This window comes from Acomys minous (assembly GCF_964271855.1).
Source record: "Acomys minous genome assembly, chromosome: 4".
NCBI classification, from domain to species: domain Eukaryota; kingdom Metazoa; phylum Chordata; class Mammalia; order Rodentia; family Muridae; genus Acomys; species Acomys minous.
In genome coordinates this window covers 51,725,695-51,750,255 of record NC_140486.1, presented here as the reverse complement: position 1 = coordinate 51,750,255, position 24,561 = coordinate 51,725,695, and the positions used below count along the sequence as shown (strand labels likewise).

The 24,561-nt window shown below is 45.6% G+C and overlaps 1 protein-coding gene across 3 annotated transcripts in view; it reads right to left on the bottom strand.

The window, feature by feature from the left end:
• Positions 1-24,561, bottom strand: part of EPB41L4A (erythrocyte membrane protein band 4.1 like 4A) — a 205,719-nt gene that overhangs the window by 49,602 nt on the left and 131,556 nt on the right. For all 3 annotated transcript variants that reach the window (XM_084780053.1, XM_084780051.1, XM_084780052.1), the window contains exons 11-13: positions 13,466-13,557; positions 11,600-11,677; positions 6,149-6,270 (exon numbers count right to left, since the gene is read on the bottom strand). In XM_084780053.1, the coding sequence (XP_084636179.1) occupies positions 6,149-6,270; positions 11,600-11,677; positions 13,466-13,557 (292 nt within the window). The remainder of the gene's footprint in view (positions 1-6,148; positions 6,271-11,599; positions 11,678-13,465; positions 13,558-24,561) is intronic.

Sequence of the window (24,561 nt, the reverse complement as noted above, 5' to 3'; positions counted from 1 at the left end):
TCTGTTCTCTTTCTGTTGTCTGCTTGATGTGAAAGTGCACCCAGTAGGACTAGCAACAAATTCCTTCAAGCAGGGCATCCACCAGGCACACGATGAACTTGAAAAGCATCCAGCAGGTAAACATCTCTGCTTGGCAGATGGACAGACTGAGGCTCAAAGTAGTTATGTGCCTTTAAATAGTACAAACCTAATGGCAGGTACCTCTGAGGCCAAATGCAGGTTTCCCAGATCCGGCTTCCATATTTTCTGGATCCACATTGCCTCAGGTTAATGACACACCAGTCCCTATTCACACAGCTTCCCTCTTCTCTGGTTTACCATTAAAGGCCTGATGGCCATTCGCTCTTCTGGGTTTCTGCTGGCTCACATCTAACATGCTGCACTGCCAGACCAAGTGTCCAATAAATGCCTCTTTCTTGACATGACCCTTCTGCAGCCCAGAGCCACACTGAAGTACATGAGACTGCTCTTCACTGCGTCAAAGCCTTCTCCATCTCTCCTGCCTTGGCTGTGCCTACCTGATGCGGCCAACAGATACGTCAAGTCAACTATCTGCAGGTGAAATGTTAGCCATGGTCCAGAGCTGTGTGGCAACATCGTTCCCTGTAATTGCTTGACCAAAACCTACTCATAACAAAGTGTTCATGCCAAGAGTGATGGAGTATTGGAAGAAACTGGGATTCTTCCAGGGGCTACCAAACAAACAAACAAACAAAAAAACAAAAAACAAAAAAAAAAACCCACTGGGAGTCCCAAGACAAGTGAAAGTATCTCATGGCCATGGGGTACATCAACCATTTACCCCAACTCTGCCAGTCAGGGATCCCAAAGAGGCAGAGTACAAACCAATTCTATCACTTATTTGGCACACAGGTTTTTTTTTTTAATTAAATTAATCACTAACATTTTAAATTCTGAAAAGTACACAAACGTATCCAAGTTCTATGCTTCCTAAGACACTAAAAGATTCATGAATACATAGTGGATCTATTCTCCTGAGCACAAACTGCTGCCACGGCCCAGGCAGTCGCTGTCTGCTTGCAAATCCATCCCAAGGACCCTCACTCAAAACTTGTTTTCGTATTCTTTTGGTCACAGTGTTCATGATCCCCTTCCACGGACCCAGAAAAGCAATGGCATTGTCTTGCTTAACCAAATTATTTTATGTGTATGAATATTTGCCTGCGTGTGTGTGTGTGTGTGTGTGTGTGTGTGTGTGTGCGCGCGCGCGCGCGCACCATGTGTGTGTCAGGTGCCCACAGAGGCCAGAAGGCAGCGTTGGGTCCCCTCCAACTGGAATTACAGGTGGGTTATAAGCTGCAGTGTGGGTACAGGGAACCACACTCCAGCCTCTGCAAGAGCAGCAAGTGCTCTTAACCACTGAGGCATCTCTCCAACCCCTTCCATCCCATCCATCCCATCCATCCCACCCATCCCCCACCCCAGGCTTGCTTTTCTGTGATCTAGCTGGTACTGCAGCTGCCTCATCCTTCAGTGGGATGTTTCTAAGAAGCTCAGTGCCTCCCCAGGGAATCACCGTGCTGCTGGCCTCATGGATACTGCTCCCTTCCAGCCAATTCTGGGTTCTACTCTGTTCCTGTTGCCTACTTGCAGCAGACACTTCTGACAAGAACCCACCTGCCTAAGTTGCCAAGGCCTTATCAGAGACAGGACTGTGAAAAACACTCACATTTCCCGCCTGCCCCCTCCCTTCCTGCTCCCCACACCGGGGGCTCTACCCAGGGAGGCAGCCCTGATGTGCAGGAATGCTCTGGCTGCCTGCCCTGGCACTGACCTCTCCTGGGTGGGGCAGCAGGCTGCGGGGTGCAGAATCTTGACTCTGGAATGTACTTCCTCATAGAGGTGCCAAGACCTACGCTTGGCGGCTTCTAAACACAATGACCTTTAAGGCACCAGACATTTATTATTCCTGACTGAGAGATGAATACAAGGTCCTCTGAACTCCCAGAGAGCTGGGGTTTGGGTTAAGTGGGGCAAGTCATCTGCTCACACTGAATTGTTCTCTCTTCTGAAGGAATAAAACACTGTCTTCTAAAGTAAAAAGTGGCGCACTCTAAGCCAAAAGCACAAACTACCAAGAACTAACTCTGGTAATTACACACCAATGTGAAGTGAGAGGTGAGAGTGTTCGCTAGTGAATCCCGAAGCCTTAGCTCTAAAACGTACCGGGCATATTAATAGAATTCGATCTATAAAAAACAGCAGCTGGAAGAGCAGCAAGTACTCCTAACTGCCAGGCCACCTCTCCTGTCTCCCAAAATAAAAATTAAAAAGAAACCTGGGGATTTAGTCCAGTGGCGAAGCACGCAAGCCTAGGTTCAATCCGCGATACTGCAAAAGTAAAGAATCCGTTCCTGCCATTATAGTTGTCAAATACTTTAAATAACTATAGCAACATTATATATTAGTACTTTTGTTTCCTTTTAGCCAGTGAAAATTTTTAAGCTATTCCTTAGCTCTAGGGATAAAATCCAGGGCCTGATACACTTTACCATTGCACTGCATGCCCCGCCTAGTTTTTTAAAAATCATAACAAATGAAAACTACTGTTTCTTTCCTGGTCAGTTAGTGACGACTGTGTCCTAGCAACAGAGACCGGAGTGAAAAGCTGTGAGGGAACGGAGAGGGGCAGTTGGGATTCTGGGCCTAGGACGCCATTGGCCTCAGTTTCTGTCAGAGCAGCTTCCTCCTCCACAGGCCTGAGGGGCAGGGGCTTGCACAGGAGAGCCCACAGTGACCTCTGAGCATAAGGACGAGAAGCCACTCAGGACCCCACCGCCCCTCTCCTTTCACAGGATTGCAGCCACTGGAGAGCCGTCCTTACCCCAGCGGGTGATCCCACAGCCCTGTGCATAATTTGAGTAAACATAAAAGGAGGACATTTAGACGGGAAGGAAATGGAGTTTCAGAAGTGCTACAGAGTGGGAAGTTTGCTTATTAATCATAAGCGTGGGACAGTCAGCACACGGGATTTTATACTGCTCACATAAAAAGATAAGAAAATAAAACATAAGACCAGCAGTTAGAAGAATAGGAGTTTATGCTAAGGACCCTGGCTTAACTGAATTACCGTGTCAATACAGAAAGGCTTTCTGGGTGGCCTTGGACACTCCCAGTTCTCCTTGTCTGTATGTTTCAGAACTGTCAGGTGTGTGGGGAATGTCGTGGGCTGTTAGGAAGTAACTCACACCCAGCCCTCATTCCTGAGGTGACACTGTGACTTAGCAAGGTCCTTCCCAGAACAGCCCGACTCTTCAACTCTTCCCTGCACGCTGGACACCTGTCCAAGCTTTAGCCTGGTGCCTCATGTGACCCATTGAGTATAGAATACAGTTATGTTGCCTTTTGGAGTCCCTAGGGTGTAGCGGAAGTGAGGCAAACTCAGTTAAGATTCTACCTGCCCTGTGAAGCTTTGTCAGGCACAGAGAGACCAGCTCACTGAGGACTCTAGGCTCCTTTTGTGCCCCCTTCCCCGCCCCCCACTTCTTACTTGAGTAGTAGGTAACACATCCATTTCACGTGACTGCTGCAGCGTGTTCTACCTCACTGGACTCAGGACAAGCAGTTAAGTCAGAGCATGCGCAGACCTGCTCCACAGCGACCTTGACATGACTGTCTTCACAATCTTAGGGTCCTTTTTCAGTGAAAGCAGGGGTCATAGCAAGATACTCCGCTGCAAATTTAACTCATGGCTTATTTTTACCACTACAGAATCATCAAAAAGGATTGTGTCTCCAAGACAAATGGCAGGTGGGAGGAGGAGACCTAAAGTCAGACAGGTTAAACTGACTTTAGAAAAGGCAAATCAAGCCGGGCGTGGTGGCGCATGCCTGTAATCCCAGCACTCGGGAGGCAGAGGCAGGTGGATCACTGTGAGTTCGAGGCCAGCAGGGTCTACAAAGTAAGTCCAGGACAGCCAAGGCTAACACAGAGAGACTTTGTCTCGAAAAACCAAAAAAAAAAAAAAAAGAAAGAAAGAAAGAAAGAAAAGGCAAATCAGGTGTCACTCATTCCTGCACACAGGGGCCATACGACAAACTCACTTGCTGCCTTTGGGCTTGGTGTGAGGATGGAAGGAAGCAGTGAATGACAAATGGCATACCGCATTGGGGTTGGTGGCAAACGCCTTTTAATTCCAGCATTTGAGGGGCAGAGGCAGGCAGATCTCTGTGAGATCGAGGCCAGCCTGGTCTACAGAGTTCCAGGACAGCCAGAGCTATAGGTAGAAACTCTAGTTCTTAACAATTCGTTTTGAAGAATATGGCAGAAAGACCCAAAACAACAGGTTCATGTCCTCAAACAGAAAGTCCCCACCTCCTTACAGCTCCCAGGATCATGTTTTCCTCTGCTGTAAAATGGAAATACACTTTTTTCCCCCAGTGCCCTGCCTTGAAGGGCTATTATGAGCCTAAAGGAAACTCAGCATGTACCAGGGCTTGGAGAGGACCAGACACGGCCTAGAGAGATGCTTTGCAAAAATAATTCTACGAGCTTTGAACACCAAACATTAAAACTGACTGATGAGGTGGCTTTATTTTTAAATATTATTTTTTAAAGATTTATTTATTATGTATACATGTGACTGCCCATCAGGAGAGGGCACCAGGTCTCATTACAGATGGTTGTGAGCCACGATGTGGTTGCTGGGAATTGAACTCAGGGCCTCTGGAGGAGCAGCCAGTGCTCTTAACCTCTGAGCCATCTCTCCAGCCCCATTGGGTGCCTTTATTAATGAAATACTATGTATCAGCAATACAAAATATCTAAACAACACCATGTCCACCAAAAGCAAAATAGAAAACCCAGTAAGCATTAGAATGAATTCTCAGCCTTTACTGCTCCATATCTAAAGCTGATAAAAAGAATCAAAACCCAAAAGAATGCATTCCATGACCTATTCACACAACATTAAAAACATAGACAATAACCATTCTCAGAAAAAAAGCTATACATGTAGCAAAGTTAGAGTGAAAAGTAATTTATCATGAGCTAAACAAGGACTTCCTCTGCCTGGGGAGATGAGACCATGACAATATGATTACTATGGTTTAAACTTCATATGTGTACAGACACCCACGATCAAATATGAATGTGTATCTGTGATTTCATGTACTTCTATATTATGTTGCATGATAAAAACAAAGAATAGTCATTTTAAAAAGCTGTTCTGGGCTCCATGCAATCATATCAACAATGTTTTATTATTTCAAAGGAGCTTTTATTACAAGTTATTTTGGTTCAATCTCAGAGCCGCTAAATTAGGAAATTACTCACTTAAACTCCTCCAAAAACAAAGTGTAGTCATTAGGGAAGGCATGGGAAGTTATGAGAGGGACTACTTTGTCTGCTCATTGGTAACTACTGATTACTATCTAGGTGTGGTGATCACACATGGAATCCCAGCACTTGGGTGGTGGAGGCAGAAGATCAGGAGTTCAAGGCCAGGCCTGTCTATATAGTAAAGGCCAGGTTGAGATGTATGAGATCCTATTCCTCCAAAATACAGAAAATAACATCAATAATAATAATAATAATAATAATAATGATGATGATGATGATGATGTTAGGTAATTATAATTACTATTGTTTGAAACTTTCCAGAGTTGAACTAAAATTTCTAGTTTTAGAAACAGAGAGACCAGAGCTAGGGAGATGGCCAAGTGGCCAAAGCATCTGCAGTGCAAGTGTGAGGACCTGAGTTCAAACCCCCTGGTCCCAAGTAAAAGCTGGGCATGATAGTGCATGTGTAATCCTTGTGCTCCTGCAACAAAATGGGGGAGAGGATGATCCCCAGGAGTCCACAGGCCTGCTAGCCTAGTATATGTGGCTATGAGCAACCAAAAGAGGAGAGAGACCCTGTCTCAAACAAGATAGAAAGCAAGGACCAACATCCAAAGTTGTCCCAACTTCCATGTGTGCTGTGCCATGTGTGCACCCACATTCACATACACAAAATGCTAGCACACACACACACACATACACATATACACATGCACATTGTACATTCAAAATACAATTAAAAAAGTAAAAGGAGGCGATAACTGTAGTCACTTCCTGGACATGTTTCACATCAGCCTAAAAGAAAGTGCTAGATCCTTTGGATGCCATGGGTTCTTTGACCACTTACCAGCTGGCTGCGTCTGTGCCACCCTCTTGGGGTAAGTCTTGCTTCGACTCCTCACCACGTTCTGATTGGGCCGGGGAAGTTGGATAGAAAGATCTCGGCTCATTTGCAAAGCTGTCCTGCCACTTGAAAACGCGACATTTTGATTAGCAAAAAAATAAAATCAGATGGCCACAGAATTCAACACAGTCCAGTCAGAGTATCTTGCAAAGATGGGGGGCAGGGCACAGATTCAACAGGCCAAAGCACTCGGAGGTCATTAATTGATGTCCATTCTACTACTGACCAGGAAAGCAGCACTAAAGTAAGGGGAGAGCCTGCTGAGGGACCAAGGTTTACCAAAGCTTAGGTTTATGTTTAGATGGACGGAAATACAGGCTAGAAATACAGGTTGCTGATAGCCTTGAGGTCCACAGTGGAACACCAGAGAAGTGGACCGTGCAAGGAGTGCTTCTACAAGACTGCCTCATGCTGTGCTCGCACAACAAGTGGGGAGGCATCCTCCGCAACGCCAGAGGGACTCTTTTCCTGAGTCCTGGCACAATCAGCCATTTATTCGATCTCCTCACTTAACAAACCGTGTGTCCAGGAAGAGAGAAAACAGGTCTAGAAGCCCACATAGGCCTCCTTCTCTAGAGACCTTGTGAGGAGCTGAGCCCAAGCTTCTCTTCCTGGGCTGGCATTGTGGTTTAAATACCACATGCACACATGCACACACACGCAGATACACGCATACACATGTATGCGCACACACATGCACACATGCACGGGCACGCATGCGCGCACACACACACACTTATATGTTGAAGGTCTGGCCTCCAGCCAGCGGCCCACATGATAGGTGACTACGCTGTGAAGTTAATCATCTCAGCAATGGCTTAACCCATCTGTTAGTTTATAGCCCAAACACCTGCTAGAAGGTGGGGCCTAGCTGCAGGAAGCAGGACACTGGGGTGTGCCTTTTCAGTGACTATGGACATACCTGACCCAGACATCTCTGTCCCCTCTTTCTTCTTCACTTCGCACCCCCCACCATCTTTAGCGTGAAATCACCAGTCTGTCCCACCACACACTCCCGCTGCACGGACCCAGCTAACCTTCAACTGAAATCTCTGAAACTATAAACCAAAATAAAGCTTTCCTCTTCTAGCTTAAAGGCATCTATGTGCACAGGCTCTTTTTCTCAAAAGCTTAAAGAGCTCCATAGAAAGGCACGACTCCACCATTATGTGGAGCATCAAGACTTGGTCTACCTACTCCACCCTGTCTGTGGTGTCAAAAAGGCTTGGATAGTGTATACCTCACTGCATGGAGGGGAAAAAAAACCATTGTCATAAACACATAACTAAATATACAGACCACTGGGGCATTTTATAATGAGGTTATATCTTATTATTCAGTTTTCTTCCGAGTTTCTCTCTCTCTCTCTCTCTCTCTCAGGGACAAAGTAATAAACTAACTCCCTGAGATTAATAAGATAACGGTCCAGAAACATCAGCTGACCTGCTGCTACAGGCTACACACAGCCCAGGTCTAGCCCAGGTCTCAGACTCCCCGTCTGGTCAGTACACATCAGTGTGCAGCACGAAGGAACACACACTTAGATGTTTAACTGGAAATCCCTAGCCCCACAGAAAACTCAGATCTGTATTCCCTAGCCATTTGGGCTTGAGGTTTTGTTTGTGCGTTTGTTTGTTTGTTTGTAAAGATCTCTGCAGCCCGGCCCTTCTTCATCATCTCTATTACTCTGTACTTCTTCCTCCAGTGTGCTGTTTCTCTGTTGTTTCAAGTAACAGGTGCGCACTTGTGAGGTTCCCCACTTCCATGCCCCCTCACACCCTGGCAATGCCATCTTCTTTGTTCTGGCCGGCAAAGCCACACTCCTTCAGGATCAAAGCGAAGGAGAGAGAAGCAACAGGAGAAGGTACCAGATCTGCTGGTTAAGGGTCCTCAGCTTAACTACTTTCCCAGGGGGGCACTCAAGTTTCTGTCCTGTAATTGTGGACACGGCTACGTCTTTGGTGGGCTACTGTGCAGTGCTTGGGAAAGCACTTGGCACCAAGGCGGGGACGCTGAGAACCGGGAAACCTGAGCATGCCTATGGCTCACTCCTACGGAGCAGGCTCGGCTTCTCAGAACTCCCGTGAAGTTCCTGCAGCTCTTGCTTTTGAGGAGCTTAACACCAGACAAGGGGAAAGGCAATTTTCAAAGGACTCCAATAAGGCGATAGCAATATGTAACAAAATACTTAATCAAAGATTTAATCAGTCTCCATTTCAGATTACTGGTCTCTCACAATAAAAAACAAGAGAATCAAAACATCAGACTTCAGCTCAGCCTTCTTGATAATTTAATTTTGAAAACTGATTGTCCCACATCACTCAGAATGGTTTTCCCCCTTCTTAAATCATAACTAGTTTTCTTAAAAGCTGCAAGAACCACCCAGGAGTTTTGTAAGCCCTAAGATAGAAAAGAGAGAAAAGACTCGAAGGGCTGTCTTCTTCCACTCATTTACACAGCACAAGAGCCCCTGCAGAAACATACTACACCCTAAACACACACACACACACACACACTCTCTCTCTCTCTCTCTCTCTCTCTCTCTCTCTCTCTCTCTCTCTCTCTCACATGCTCACACACACTCACATGAGCATGCACACACACATGTGCATGCTCATATAAGCACACATTCACATACATGTGCTCACACACACACACTCATACACACTCGCTCCCTCTCTCTCACACAACACTCACATGAGCATGCACATACACACACTCACACTCTCTCTCACACCACACACACACACACACACACACACACACACACACACACACACTGTAGTGCCTGGGACATGGCACCTTTGCCTCCATCTCACAGCCTAAAAGTGTACTCCAGAACTATTCATTTTAGGATATCTCTAAATTACTTTAGCAAAGAAGCTTAAAAGGATGTTAGTTTGCCAAGTCTAGTCACTAAACAGCCTACATTAGTGACCACCCAGCCATCAGAGATGTGGCCTGCCTGACCTCTGCCTCTCTCCCACAGGTGGCATGAAGTAAGTGCTTATTACACACAAATAAATAGATTTCGGTTTCATTAAGCTTTAGCAGGCATTTAGCATTACCCATGAAATCATAGCAGATTTAGCAAAGCATCCAATTCTGCAAAGGTTAGCTTTAATTGCATTCTTGGAAAAAACTATATTTAATATGCAAAATCCAATAAAATAATTTCTAATAGTAATTCCCAGTAGACATAACATTTGCATTTAATAAACTTGAGAAATCAGGTGTGGCTACATTTGCAGAAGTCAACTACCTCCAGCATATGCTAAACAGCATGATTATAATTTTAATCATCTAAGCACTATTAAGACAGATGCCCTCACACTAGCCACAGTCTGTTGACAAGGAGATGGATTTCAGCATGTTCTCTCTAGCCTTGGCAATACCACGATTGGAAAAACAGCACAAATACTAGATACTACTCATTGTTCTCAGAGTAAAAGTAAATACTATCTTCTTAAATATCTTATAATTATATTCTTATCTAAAGAAGAACTCTGAAAACCTGAAGGTTAAACATTTACACATCAACAAAAACCTTCATGCAAAATCAAAAGTACCTAGGAATAAATAATACATATTTAGTCACCAAGTAAGTAAATACTAGCTATCACATTCACAGGAAGTCCTGGCCATCTATGGTTGGTCATTCCTACTGGTTGTCTCCTGTCTCAGACTTAAGACTTCAAAGTGGGTCATTAAAGAGAAGAATTAAGACTTGCCATACTGCAGTCTTGCAAACCCAACTTTCCTTTTAAGTGTCCTATGGAAGCATTTCCTCTGGTAATGTCCTTTATCAGCTGACAGGGTACCCTGCTATCCCCTGGGTGGCATTCGGCACCCTGCTGGGCTTCTCTAGGCCTGGGGCTGATTCTCTGCCTGAGGAATACTGCATCTCTTTGAGGGCAGAATGGTCAGAGCTGAGTCTTTGTAAGGGGCGGGGGATGCTAACACCATGAGCCTTGAGCACCATAGCTCTCCACTGAACCAGAAGGAACTGAGACAAAACAAATGCTTTTTCAAAATACAGGGCTCACTCCCGCTTTTAAGGCGGGCATTAAAGAAGAGCGGAGATTGATGAAATGGCAAACCAATGACTGGCCCAACTTGAGACTCACCCCATGGGAGAGAAACAACCCCCCCCCCCGACACTATCAACTAACAATGGTACTCTGCTCTGCTTGCAGACAGGAGCCCAGCATAACTGTCTTCTGAGAGGCTTCATCTAGCAGCTGATGGAAAGAGATGCAGAGACCCACAGCCAAACAACAGGCCGAGCTGGGGGAGTCTTGTGGAAGAGTGGGAGGAAGGAGTGAGGGAGCCAGAGGGGTCAAGGACACCACAACAAGACCTACAGAGTCAACTAAACTAGGGCTCACAGAGACTGAACCACAAACCAAAGAGCTTGCATGGGCCGGACCTAGACCCCCTACACATATGATGCAGATGTGCAGCTTGGTCATCATGTGAGTCCCCCAAGAAAGGGAGCAGGGCTGCCTCTGACTCTGCTGCCTGCCTTTCAATGGATCCCTTTCCCCTAGCTAGGCTGTCTTGTCTGGCCTCAGTGGGAGAAGATGTGCTTAGTCCTGCTGTGACTTGAGGTGCCAGGGTGGATTGGCACCCACGGGGGGGGGGGGGTCCTCTTCTTCTCTGAGAAGGGAGGAGAGAGAGAGAGAGAGAGAGAGAGAGAGAGAGAGAGAGAGAGAGAGAGCGCTAAGCATCCCGCTGCATGGCGGAGCCTGTCTAACAATGGAAAGCACAAGCCGTGGAGTCATGGGTCCCACCGTTTCCTGGCTAGGTTACCGGGTAAAGGGCCTTGGCCTCCCTGAGCCTCCGTTTCCTCACTGTAGACAACATCGCAGAAGATGGAAATCATTAACTAAAACAATAGAGAGTATAAAACAATAAAGACACAACGCTCAACAAAGCTAATGCGGAATGAGCACTACTGTAGGCAGGTTGTCCATGCACATAAGTTCGGTAGGCAGAGGCGTGTTTTGATGGTAGCGTATGAATGAGGCGTTGTGTTCACTGTGGATCACCTGAATATTCTAACATCGCAACCAGTCAGCTACAATCCAGAATATCTGCTTTGTCTCGTAATCACGGGACATAATTGAAGAGAACTGCTAATTACAGCAAAATGAAACCCTGAACGTAATAAATCCTACTGTGCTCCAAAGGCCCATAACTTTGCATAGCTAATGGGGATGTTAAACACATTTAAAACTGGAAAATCATTTGTGTCAGGAGAGATTTATTTACACAGCACATTGGTAGTGCTGGGGGGGCCACATATTTCATTTTGCGTGTATGTAGGTAATTGAATTAAAAATGTATTTACATGCACATACCCCAAGGGCGGAAGAGGGGGATATCATTTACCTGTACCGATGTTTGTAACTTATGGACCCAAACTTGCTGAGTTTTCTTGACAATGAATTTGACTCTGTTTCTGGCATTCTAATTAATTTTAAAAAGAAAACCAAAGACTTGTAAATACAAGTATTTATACAACATTTGAATACAAAGCTATATACAGGAAACTATTTAATAGAGATAGCCAAAATATTTTACTTATTCTACATACTAGGAGGAAATAAGTCAGCTATTATTTTAAGAAATTTGTTTTTGCTTTCCTTCAAGACAGGGCTTCTCTGTGTATCCTTAGCTATCCTGAAACTTACTCTGTAGATCAAGCTGGCCTCAAACTCAGAACTCAGAGAACTCAGAACCTGCCTCTGCTACCTCCCAGGTACTGGGATTACAGCACCACCACCACCCAGCTTTAAGGATTTATTTTTAATTATGCGTGTATATTTGTGCACATGTGTGTAGGTGTCCATGGAGATCTGAAGAGAGGGTGTCAAATACCCTGGATCTGGACTTAAAGGTGGCTCTGAGCTGCCTGGCATGAATTCTGGGAGCTGAACTGAGGTCCTCTGACATGACAGCAAGCTCACTGAACAACTGAGCCATCTGCCCAGCCCAAGAACACACCCAGTGACTAAGCTCAAGACACAGCTCACTCTGGGATGTTCTGCATGTAAATATCAAATACTCACACCATATGAAGTTCTCCAGGCAATGATAATGCTGGTTCACCTTATTCTTTCTTATATTATCTTGGGAATTGTGTCACTATTCTAATCTACTCATGTGAGATGGTTGAAGGCTGCTAAGCACATCAGATGGTTCACTCCTCTTGTACATGGTCCAGCATCTCTCATTTCAGGGCACTTCCAACAGATACCACCATGGACAGATCCTGGGCGCAGAGCCAATGAATGTGGGAAAGTCTTAGGCTTCTGGGCTACTCCTCTCTCCTAACTGACTAGTACAAACTATCCAAAGATTGTTTTTTTTTTTTTTCTTTTGAGACAAAATCTCACTATGTAGCCCTGGTTGGCCTAGAACTCACTATGTAGATCAGGCTGCCTGGAATTCACAGATATCTGTTTGCCTCTGCCTCCCGTGCTGGTGTTAGAACTTGTGTCTGGCAGGATGAACAGTCATTTTGCAATATCCCCAATACAAAGGAAACTGTTCCACACAAACAGTCCGGGAATAAGGGGGAAATCCAATCCCAAGTCAAGAAACAGTGTGATGTCAGCTAAAGTTGTTGTTTTGTTTTGAACTTCAGAAGGACATGAAACAATATTAAAAACCCATAATAATGCACTAAGTGAGTGTGATGACACACGCCTATAATCCCAGCACATGGGAGGCAGAGGCAAGAGGCTTACTTGGCCCCACTGAGACACCTCAAGGCATTTCAACTGCAGCAAGTCACAGCAAAACTCCGAATTTCAACCCGTGTCATGCAGGTGCTCGGTGATTCTGAGATTTTTACATGAAGTTTCTTTTTTTTTTTTTTTGGTTTTTCGAGACAGGGTTTCTCTATGTAGCCTTGGCTGTCCTGGACTCGCTTTCTATACCAGGCTGGCCTCGAACTCACAGCGACCCGCCTGCTTCTGCCTCCCGAGTGCTGGGATTAAAGGCGTGCGCCACCACGCCCGGCTTACATGAAGTTTCTTACAGTGTGAGCACGGATCTATCTCAACCTAAGTGTATACGCATATGTACACACACACATATGTATACAGATGTGCATTAATGCAGCCGAGAGAACGAGGAGCTGAATAAATTAAAGAAACATTTCCACAGTCGCAGAGCAGAACGCATGCTATGAAACATCAAACACCACCTTCATTTACTGCATCGGGGGACACAAATGTTCCGTTAACATACCTAAAAAATGTATGATGCTCGACACTGCACTTCCAGAGGTGCTTGCAAGCAGTTTTGCTTCGAGCTTCAAAAAAGAACGAGGTTTCATTACACTGAAAGAGACAGGGAGAGAACACCGATTACTGGCCATAACACTCTTCAGATGGTGGAACAGAAACTCAGATAACAGAGATTAGCACCGAAATACAGCTATTTTTGGAAGGCTGCATTAAGTATTACTTTCCATGCTGGGCAGTGGTGGCACAGGCTGGTCTCTGTGAGGTCGAGCCTGGTCTGCAGAGTGAGTTCTAGGACAGCCAGAACTACACAGTGAAACAACTGTGCCTCAAAAAAAAAAAAAAAAAAAAAAAAAACCCAAAAAACAAACAAACAAAAAAAACCAAAAAACAAACAAACAAATGAAAAAACTCCTTTCCGCTGGCTACCATTATGAAACCTAACTCCTACTTAAATCTCAGTGCAGTTGCCTTTCCTATCTCCTTCTGTATCGTCTCATGACTATGGACAACTCAGACAACAGTGCAGGAACCCTGCAAGACTGCCTGTCATAGCACTCGGGAGGCAGAGGCAGGTGGATCGCTGTGAGTTCAAGGCCAGCCTGGTCTACAAAGTAAGTCTAGGACAGCCAAGGCTAACACAGAAAAACCCTGTCTCGAAAAACCAAAAAAAAAAAGACTGCCTGTCATGAGCAGTCACCATGTACACAAAACACTTACCATGGAATTCAGTTCCTAATAAAGAGGGAAAAGCCCACACATGCAGCCCTTAACCCCTCTGCTTACAGAGGTGGGGAAATCACACTTAAACTCTGTCTGGAGAGTCCCATGAAGAGCCACAGAGAGGGGAAACCTCCACTGCACTGAACTATTGGGTGGATAAAATTAAATTATGTGATAGATAGAGCGTGTCATGCAATAGTATACAAAAAAATGTAGTTGCCATTTTAATCCAGTGGTTATTTGATACATAAGAAACTAAGAAAACAGTAAAGGTAACTATTTTTTTTTTGGGGGGGGGAGCTATTTTAAATGACTAAATGGAAAAGCAAAGCAAAGCAAAATGAGTCCCATAAGCTCTACAAGGTTATATATTGATAATTTAGCTTCAAATTCAAAAATCAAACACCAGTCTCAAACACGGCAATCCTTATGGAAAGAGTATTCTATAGACTCATAAATACAATGTTGGCCAGGCACGAGGGTAACTGCAATATCTGTCCCCCACTTCAGCAAGCAATCTAACACTGAATACATGAAATCCCTCCCAAGCCCAGCTGGAAAGACGCTGCCAGCCTGGCAGTGTATGTGTAAAATGTGGGATGTGGCAGACGTCCAGCCACTGGTTCACATCGCAGCAAACCAGCCCAGTACCACAACCTTAGGAGGTGAAGGAGTTCAGGGAAGTTCTCAGGCTTTCTCTTTGGGTGTTACTGTCTGTAGGTAGCAAACAGGGAAAACAAGATAATGGACAGTAAGGTCAGGCCAAGATATTAGGTTGAAATACCCACAGAATGAGCGGGGTGGTGGTGGCGCACGCCTTTAATCCCAGCACTCGGGAGGCTGAGGCAGGTTGATCCTGTGTGTTCGAGGCCAGCCTGGTCTACAAAGAGAGTCCAGGACAGCCAAGGCTACACAGAGAAACCCTGTTTCAAAAAACAAACAAACAAGCAAAACCAACAACAACAAAAACAAAACAAAAAAAAAAAGAAAGAAAAGAAAAGAAAAACCCTCAGAATGCCAAGTGGGCCTGTAAGCATCAGGTGCCCCACTCAAAAGAGAGGTCACATGCCCTGACACAAGCACTGTCCTCGGGGGATGCATAAGATGGCCAGAAGAGAGGGTGGGTGGTAAAAGTGAATCGCAGGATGACACTTGGGAGGTGGGTCAAAATGAGCCAGGAGACAAGGTGTCAGAGGGATTGAGGAGAGACAGGGGGCACAGAAAGGCCAATGGGCTTCAGAGGCAGTTACTGCTTCCCACAGTGAGACTATCTGGTGACTTTTGTGTAGGACGTAGGACCATAAAATGAGGACGAAATTCAGTGAATTTACAACATCTTTCACCTCAACGCCGATAGGAGCAGGCTGAAGAAGAGCAGAGACTAGAGCAGGGCAAGAAAGCGCAGGCTCCCATGAAGAGACCAAAACGTTTAAGAGAGCAATCACCCTTACACACACACACACACACACACACACACACACACACACACACACCACAGGGTTCCCACTGTCACTGTCACCAGTCCCCGTCTCCCGAGCTGGCCAGCACTGGATTGCACTAACTACAGTGTCCTCTCTGGGTAACTCATTTCAAGGTTTGCCTGTGAGTGCATTCTACAGGGGCAAGTCACTACGGAAACGGGAATATATCTCCCTGCACGTCTCCACAGTGGGCACACCAGGCATGGCAGTGCACACTGGGCCTCACCCCCTGTGGAAACAGCCTCTGAAAACAAGCTCTCTAACACACATTTCAGCAAAAGCATCCAGCAAGAAGGTATTTAGGTACCTAAGTCAAGTTTTCAAAAACTTACACATAGAACTCAGATCTCCAAAAGTACAGGGGAAGTTTAAAATTATTTACTCTTTAAAATAAACTATATTTCCTCCTAATTTCAAACTTCCCCTGGGTTGTTTTTTAAATTGTCCTTCAAGTACCTGCATTATTTTGCTTTTCTTATTGAAAGCTGGTCAAAGGATACCTAATTCTTAATATATACTTTAATCTATCATCACCAATGAAAAGATAAAAGGTACCTCAAATCCAAGTGGAATTTGGTTTTTCTCAACTTTTCTTGGGCACAGGCATATTAGAGAAACAGAGGAGCCTCCCACAGGCCTCCTAATTACCTCTGCCATGAACAAATTCAAGTATGAACTCATTCCCCATTTATAGAAGGCTTCAAACAAGCTGCCTATTTTCTGTTGTGTTACTGACAGATTGATTCGAATACCAAAGGAAGATTAATGCTTCTAAAACGAGAGCCAGGTATTCCGAGTGCGCTCTGTGTACTTTTGTCATGTACTGCTGGCACCAACGAGCTGACAAGGCACCATGGACCATTTCAAAGCAGACAGGGCCATTCCCACATTTCCAGTCACTCCATTCAGCAGCCGAATGGAAGAAAGCCACTATGAGTGGGAACTAAGATATCCCACGCCAGCATCCAAGGCTTGCTAAACTACTCAAATACCGTTAAAGCCTCAGACATCCGTGCTGCAAGCAATGCTGCTGGCTACATCCATTCTTCTTAGTTAATACATTAACCAAGCTTAATATCTTAGCTATCTTGTAGCTGAGGCAGACTGTGGGTGCCACTGTTCTTGGGGTCTCTGAGGAGAATCACGCTGGGACACACCCTTGATTGCATTATCTCTAAGAATCCAGAATCTGTATTATATCCACGGATTCCCAACGGAGCACCTTTCATTTTCTTGGTCTCTTTGCTCACTGCTGCTGGATGTCTCTCTTGGTGGGCTTAATGATAGATGTGTGTGTGTGTGTGTGTGTGTGTGTGTGTGTGTGTGTGTGTGTGTGTGTGACTTCTTCGCTTCTCTTTTGCTCTTTATGCTGTCACCATTGACAGGCTCACTGAAGCAGTTTACACTACATGGCACAGCCACTTAGGCATTAGGAGCCACTCCATTTTCAGTGTCTCTCAAGCCTTTGCTCTTGACACAAGAGCAGGTGTCACAGAGTCCAGTGCTCATCTGGCTTCTCCTTGTCTCTATGGAGACCCAGCCACAGGTGGGTGTCTGCCTTTCCTCATCCCTCTGGAATTATGGGTACAAGCACATTCAAAATCCTATTCAACAATCCCCACATCCAAGGTCACCAGAAGTAACTAAAGGTATACTGCTTAGATGGCCAATGAGGTCATTTAGTGGGTAAATGCTGATGACCTGACTCCACCCCTAGGAAGGAGAGAACAGACCCCCAACAAGTTGTCCTCTGACTTCCACATGTGTACTCCGGCATACACGTGTCTCTGTCTCACACATACACAAACACTCACATATAGATAGACATAAATAAATATAATTGTTAAAAGATATGCTGCATAGGCCACTGTAAAACAAAAGAGGTGTGTTTCTAAGGATGGTAAGCTACAGTCATGCCACAAATTCCTGCCGGCCAGTGGCAGACAGACTTCCTACCCAGGCCTCACTGAGGAGTGGGAAGTTTTGTATTCAGTCTACTCAGGACTTATGAAAGTATTTTGTACTTTTAAACTTATTTTAGGTGTGAAGTGGGGGGGGGGGGGAGCACAGTGACAAATGACTAAGATAACTTCCTTCTCTACTACTGATAAAACAAAGGCAAGTGAAGCCGGGCGTGGTGGCGCACACCTTTAATCCCAGCACTCGGGAGGCAGAGGCAGGCGGATCACTGTGAGTTCGAGGCCAGCCTGGTCAACAAAGCGAGTCCAGGACAGCCAAGGCTAACACAGAGAGACCCTGTCTCGAAAAATCCAAAAAACAAAACAAAGGCAAGTGGTGAAATGGGGAAATATACACATTCTGCAGTTGGAAACTCACTCCAGACATACTGGATTTTAAGTATATGAGGGAAGTTCATCTTCTCAAATGCTTAGGGGTTGAACCACTGCTGTTTTAAACATTGAGTTGCGCCGGCAAGCATGAGACACCTGGCATGATGTTTGTTTTAGTGGCTTTCATCATATTTTTCATTACTCTTCCCTCAAGGCAATCCAAGTTGAAACCTGATTTTTTTTTAAATGCCATTTTTTTTCCTCAGAAAAAGAGAGTCAGGAAAAAAAAAATATTAAAGCCCTACGTGTATCTTGCCTTATTCTTCCAAGCCACACTTTGTCTTTTCATCCCATATCACTCCCAATGGCTAATTCTCACAACACTAGTGGCTTAAGGCGTGGGCAGACAGGCGTCTATGGTCAAAGAAGTATTGGGCATTCTGGGTAATCGCTCACAGTTTGAGATAGGTGGCCCTGTGTACTATTAATGTCCACGAGGCAAGGTCCTGGGATGTTTACCTAATTAATTTGGACAAAGAAACTGTGTCTTAAGAAAGTATATTTTAAGTATTCCGGTTTAAGAAGATGGAAAACACAAACACTCATCTCTATGTATGTATGCACATATGTTCACATCAGTTTTGAACACTTTTGAAAAATATTTAGCATAACCTCTCTTTTGATGTTGTTGTTTGTTTGTGTTTTGAGACCGGGCCTCACTATGTCACCCTGGTTAACAATTCTGCAGCCAAAGAAATAAAACAAGGGCCGGGAAGATAGCTGAGTGGGTAAGCTCAGCTGCACACTGTTGGTAGCAAGCAGCTGAGTAACACTATTGCATTTGTTAAAGTGAAGGTAGCAACATCAGGCTGGACGCCAGTGTTTAATGGATTAACCCTCGCTTATTTACATTTAATGGGAGTTGATAGTTGTCACTCTAAAAGTTTTACTCCTTTTGAAAAAAAAATGGTTTGGTCTATTTTAATTTTAGAGAAAGTCAACATCAGAAGTAACAAATTAAGGAACTGTGGGCTGAAAGACGTAGGCTTCCCTCCAGAGCCGGCATAAGCTAGCCAAAGGCAAGGGTGGGTGGCGGCACAGCGTGATCTCGTAGGAGGCTACGTCAGGGGCCAAGACAGCACAAGAGAGCAGCTCAGACTGGGTGCTCATCTCATACCAGCCTTGGACTAGGTAGATTCAGTCTCCTATGGCTTTTACAGGTAGATGTTACCATATATATCCCCCCCACCCCTCCCTGACCCCCACCCACACCCTTGTGGGGAGCCATGCTAAATTCTGCCGTGTTAGAAAGCCTGTGATTAGGCTGCACACTGTGACCTTTGAGTTGTTGACATTTGCTGAAGGAGGTCAGCACCCAGAGGACCAAGGAAGTTCTTACAGGGAGCTATTCAGGCCATTGTGTTCTTGCCTTGGTGGCTAGGGAGAGAGGGATTAGAATAGATCCTATTGACCTTGATATATTTATTCTTACTTGTCTGCATTAAAGAGAGTCTTGATCAGAAATTTCCAGACTTGACTCATTATTTCTTGTGTCTCTGTAGCCCACTTTCAATCCCCACTCCCTCTTTCAGGTGAACCCTGGTTCGATGTGTCCCATGGGCCAGGACACATCACACCCTCCACTCCAACTTACAGGTGAGGGACATAGGTGAAACAGTAATGGGGAGCTTCCCAAAGCTAGCTAGTGAGTAGCAAGCGGACTTGAACTTAAGTCATGTTACCTGAGCACAACCCCAACAGTTCACCATTATTTATAGAAAGACTCGAACAAAAATATTACAAGGCATCAGGGCCTAAATAGTACTAAGAGGGCCACACTTTTTAATCTGTATTTCAGGAGACTGGAGTTGGGGAGGAACATACAGAAATGTCAAACAGAAAGCCAACATAGGCACTTACCCTTTGGCTGAACAATCCTATTCCAAAGAACAGATGCCTCACGGCCACTCCAAACACACAGATGGACAGTTACTCGGTGAAGGAACACAAAACATTTTTTAAATGCCTGAGCACCGAAGCACAAGCAGTGGGATGGATACACTATGGGACTCACACCCACTGAAGCTTATGGGGATGAAGGGAAGGCGAGGCTCAGCAGGAGAGTACTTGTGTAGCATACACAAGGCCTGGCCTCCACCTCAGCATCACAAAAGAAAAACAAAAAGAAACAGAAAGTTCCTGGTGGACTGATAACAGAGTTACTTCTAAGAGAAAAATAAGAAGCAAAGCAAAATACCTTTATACGTGCAACCTTCAAGTTAAGAGAGAATATTGCGTAGGCACATGCACACACGAGCACACCACATACCCCCCCACACACACACACTTCTTAAAAAAAAAAAAACCATGGGGAAAACAAACTAGAAAGCATTAAAATTCAATAGCTTCAAAGAAAGTTGAGAAAAGGTCTGAAGGAGTATGGGAGTTTGAGAAGCTCCTCTGAGCAAATCCTCCTGTGCAGTGTCAACCGTTAGAAGAATGCTAAATCTTCCACACATCTAAAACATAGGCTTAAACAAGCAAGAGTGTAAGGCAGAAGGAGCCATAACTGGAAATAAATAAACCTAATTAGATTTGGGGGGAATATACAAGCACAGCAATGAACAAGGAAGAAAGGAATGAGGGGGAAGGAGGGGGAGCCAAGTAAACTGTGAGCACAAGACAGCCCAGGTCCTTGCACATGGGTGAAAGAACTGCAATGTTGGTGCTCTGACCAAAGCAACTCTAGAACTACTTGATATGTAATGTAGAATTAAGCAAATGACTAAATGTGCGGATACTGGAAGCAAAGGTTCTGATGGCCAAACAAGGGCATGAGGACACTAAGGAGGAGGCCTGGATAATGCAAGCCCATAATGTCTAAATGACATACACGTACATGCACATCTGTGTACATTTATAGCTCGTGTATGTGCATTCTGGGCAGTGTCTGTATGCATGCTTGCATAGACTCTCTAGTTTTGGACACTGAAAGGCTCAAGCAGAAAAGTCACCAAGGAGTAGTAATAATCACCCCTTTCTCCAAGATCTGGACTATTTCCGACTGCAAGGAACCGTGGATCTTTAGAGAGGCGGCTGGTCCTAAGCTGGGGGCAAAAGTGACACAAGAAGAATCTAAATGTCACAGCACACTGGGGGGAAAGTGCTATAACAATGATGGGGACAGATCTAAGGAGCACAGAGGCCAAGCTGGGGACTCCCACTAGTCAAATCTAGGAATCTCTGACCATCAAAACCTCTAGGTGCGGGGATGTACCATAAAACATTGAGGGGGGAAGATTAATAAGTCTGTGTCAAACCAGATGACTAAATGAAAGGGAGAGAGGGTAGGGCTCCTGCCTACAGTGGAATGCTGAGGTCTGAGAAGCAACGTGGAGGGAATGGGAAAGCAAGAAGACTGGCAGCGCCATGAAGACCAGCATCCTCACGAACACCGGTAGCGCCATGAAGACCGGCATCCCCATGAACACCGGCAGCGCCATAAAGACCGGCATCCCCATGAACACCGGCATCCCCATGAACACCGGCATCCCCATGAAGACCGGCAGCACCATGAAGACCGGCATCCCCATGAACACCGGCATCCCCATGAACACCGGCATCACCATGAAGACTGGCATCCCCATGAACACCGGCATCCCCATGAACACCAGCATCCCCATGAACACCGGCATCCCCATGAAGACTGGCAGCACCACGAAGACCGGCATCCCCATGAAGACTGGCATCCCCACGAAGACCGGCAGCACCATGAAGACCGGCATCCCCATGAAGACTGGCATCTCCACGAAGACCGGCAGCACCACGAAGACCGGCAGCACCATGAAGACCGGCATCCCCATCACTGCCATAAAGGACTGGCTTAGATGAAAATTCCTGGTGAATGCTAAGTTTACAGGGAAACTCTGACAAGGGGAGACCTGCCTGCTCTGATTTACCGTGTGTCCCTGCGGAATACTTAATTCCTAGCATGGGGATGAGGTTACCCCCATCAGGAATTATACATTGGAGAAATCAGGTGGTATCGTAGCCGGGAGATGAAACGTTAACAGACAAAAAGGGCCATCAGATGGTCACAATGTGTCTCCTCACCAACCTGACTATATAGCCAGGAATGCACAATGCCATCTAACCACAAAATAGCACAGAAACTAGGAAGACAGCGCTCTGCTTGACTACAGCAGGGCAAGACAGTGTTGAAAACATCCATTTCATAAAAGATAAAGAAATGCTATGAAAATACTCCAGAGTGAAGGGAGCGAACCCAAAGCCTGCAACATGAGGGGAAAGCATGGAGCATGGAGGATATTATCAGGTCAAGCGGCACAATTAGAGGATTTACGGTAACTGCAGTAAGTGATATACAGTCACTACGTGGAAGAACCCCATGTATGTAAACCAACTACTCCTGGCCAGCATTGCTTCATGTGAACGCTCTCCCAAGCTCTGCCAGTAGGCCTAATTACTCTTGGTCGTGTTGCCAGGAACCTTTTGGTCTTAGACCCTGCAATGCTAAACTTAGCTGAGTTTAGTATCGCGGTGCATTGTACATAAAGACTCCCAGGATCATTTACTCGTTCTTTCTCATAGCCCACAAGTTTGTATCCTAAATGCCAGGTTAAGAGCTTGGTGTTGGGAACTGTGCCTTCTCGCTGTTGCCTGAGCTGAAAAAACTGGTTCTGAATTCTTCCCCAAATTTCATCAAAATTAGCATACCAGGATATGCTAAGGAGTCTCAACTTCATATATTATGGTGATCCTGGTCCTGAACTCTAAACTTGTACAGTCTGGTTTTTATTCAGTATCTCTACTTAGATGCCTGGAAGAAATCCCAAACTTCACTCATGCCGAGGAGGGTTGCTGGGCCTCCTCTCACACAGGCGCTACCCACACAGCCTTCCTGCCTGTCAGAGGAGAGCTGCATCTCTCCTGCCTCTCAAGCCAAGCGCTGCTAAGGACCCAGGACTCTTCTTTCTCCCCACATCCAAAACACCTTGGTGGTTAAGTGTAGAACTAGAACCCCTACGTACTCCAACTGTGTGAGAAGGCCGCTATCTCCTGCCTTTGCTGCTCATGGAAGATTAGAGGCACTAACACCCCCAGACTTAAGTAGGCCTTCCATTGCCAGACCACTTACCACAGACGGCCTGAGCAACACAGTCAAATGAGAAACAGCAATAACAGAAGCAGGTGTGTCGTGAGAATTTTAGTTGCTTATAAAACAAAACCCAGGGGCTAGAGAGATGGCTCAGGGGTTAAGAGCACTGGCTGCTCTTCCAAAGGTCCTGAGTTCAATTCCCAGAAACCACATGGTGGCTCACAACCGTCTATAATGAGATCTGGTGCCTTCTTCTGCTATGCAGGAGTATACATGCAGGCAAAATACTGTATACATAATAAATCTTTTTTTAAAAGAATATTTTATAAAAATCAAAAAATTGAGCCCCTATAAAAGAACCAGTTATGTTATATGAATATGTTTTTGTTTTCATCCCAGCTGTGGGATATGGGGCTGCTTCAGACTGTCCTCAGTAGTTAGCTATGATTTATTTCGTGCTTTAAGAAGGCTGTGGACTTGCTAGCTGCAGATAGTTTGGTGTTTGGAATTCTGATGATTCTTCAGAGGGTAAAAAATGTCACAGCCTCCAGAGAAGTGGCAGCTGCTGCTCCCATTGCTGCTACTCCCCTGTTGTAGCTGCTGTTGTCCTCCTGCTGCTGCTGCTCCCCCCTGCTGCTGCTGCTCCTCCTGCTGCTGCTCCCCCTGCTGCTCCTCCTGCTGCTGCTCCCCCTGTTGCTGATGCTCCCCCTGCTGATGCTGCTCCCCCTGCTGATGCTGCCCCCCCTGCTGATGCTGCTCCCTGCTGCTGCTTTTGCTGGTTGCTGATTGCTATTTGCTGTTGCTTGTTAGAGATATCCTGATGATAGAGGTCAAATTTGCCCTAGAAAACTCGATGCCCCTAATCAGCAGGAAGTAGTCTAAAACGATCTATGCCCCCTTTCCGCTCTACCATTCCTTCTCTCCTAGTACTGGGAGGTAGGAAGGGACTGGGGTAGAGAAGGGTAGTAGGTAAAAGAACCCAATAAAGTCACCCAAAAGCACCGCTACATAAGTGACCTGTCTTCATAGAAAATTGTCATTAGAGAGGTATCTAAGTTATGAGAATTATATTCCAAACTCATGGCTATTGAGTATGGGGGCTCATGCCTGTAATCACAGTTGCTCAGAAGCTGAGGTAGAAGGATTGCTGGGAGTTTGAGGCCAGCCTGGCCTACAGATTGAGACACTGTCTCCAAACTGAAAAAGAAAAAGAGAGAAGAGAAAAGGCAAGGGAACAGCAGAGAGACGCCTCAGTGCTGCCTTGTGTTTGGTCCTCAGCACCCACAGCAGGCAGCTCACACGCACCCATGGCAGGCAGCTCACACACACCCACAGCAGCCAGCTCACAGGCACCCACGGCAGGCAGCTCACACGCACCCAAGGCAGGCAGCTCACGCCTTCTGTAACTCCAGCTCCAGGGATATCTGCTGCCCTCGACTGCACTCACATGTGCGCATACTCACACACAACCAGATACAAATATACA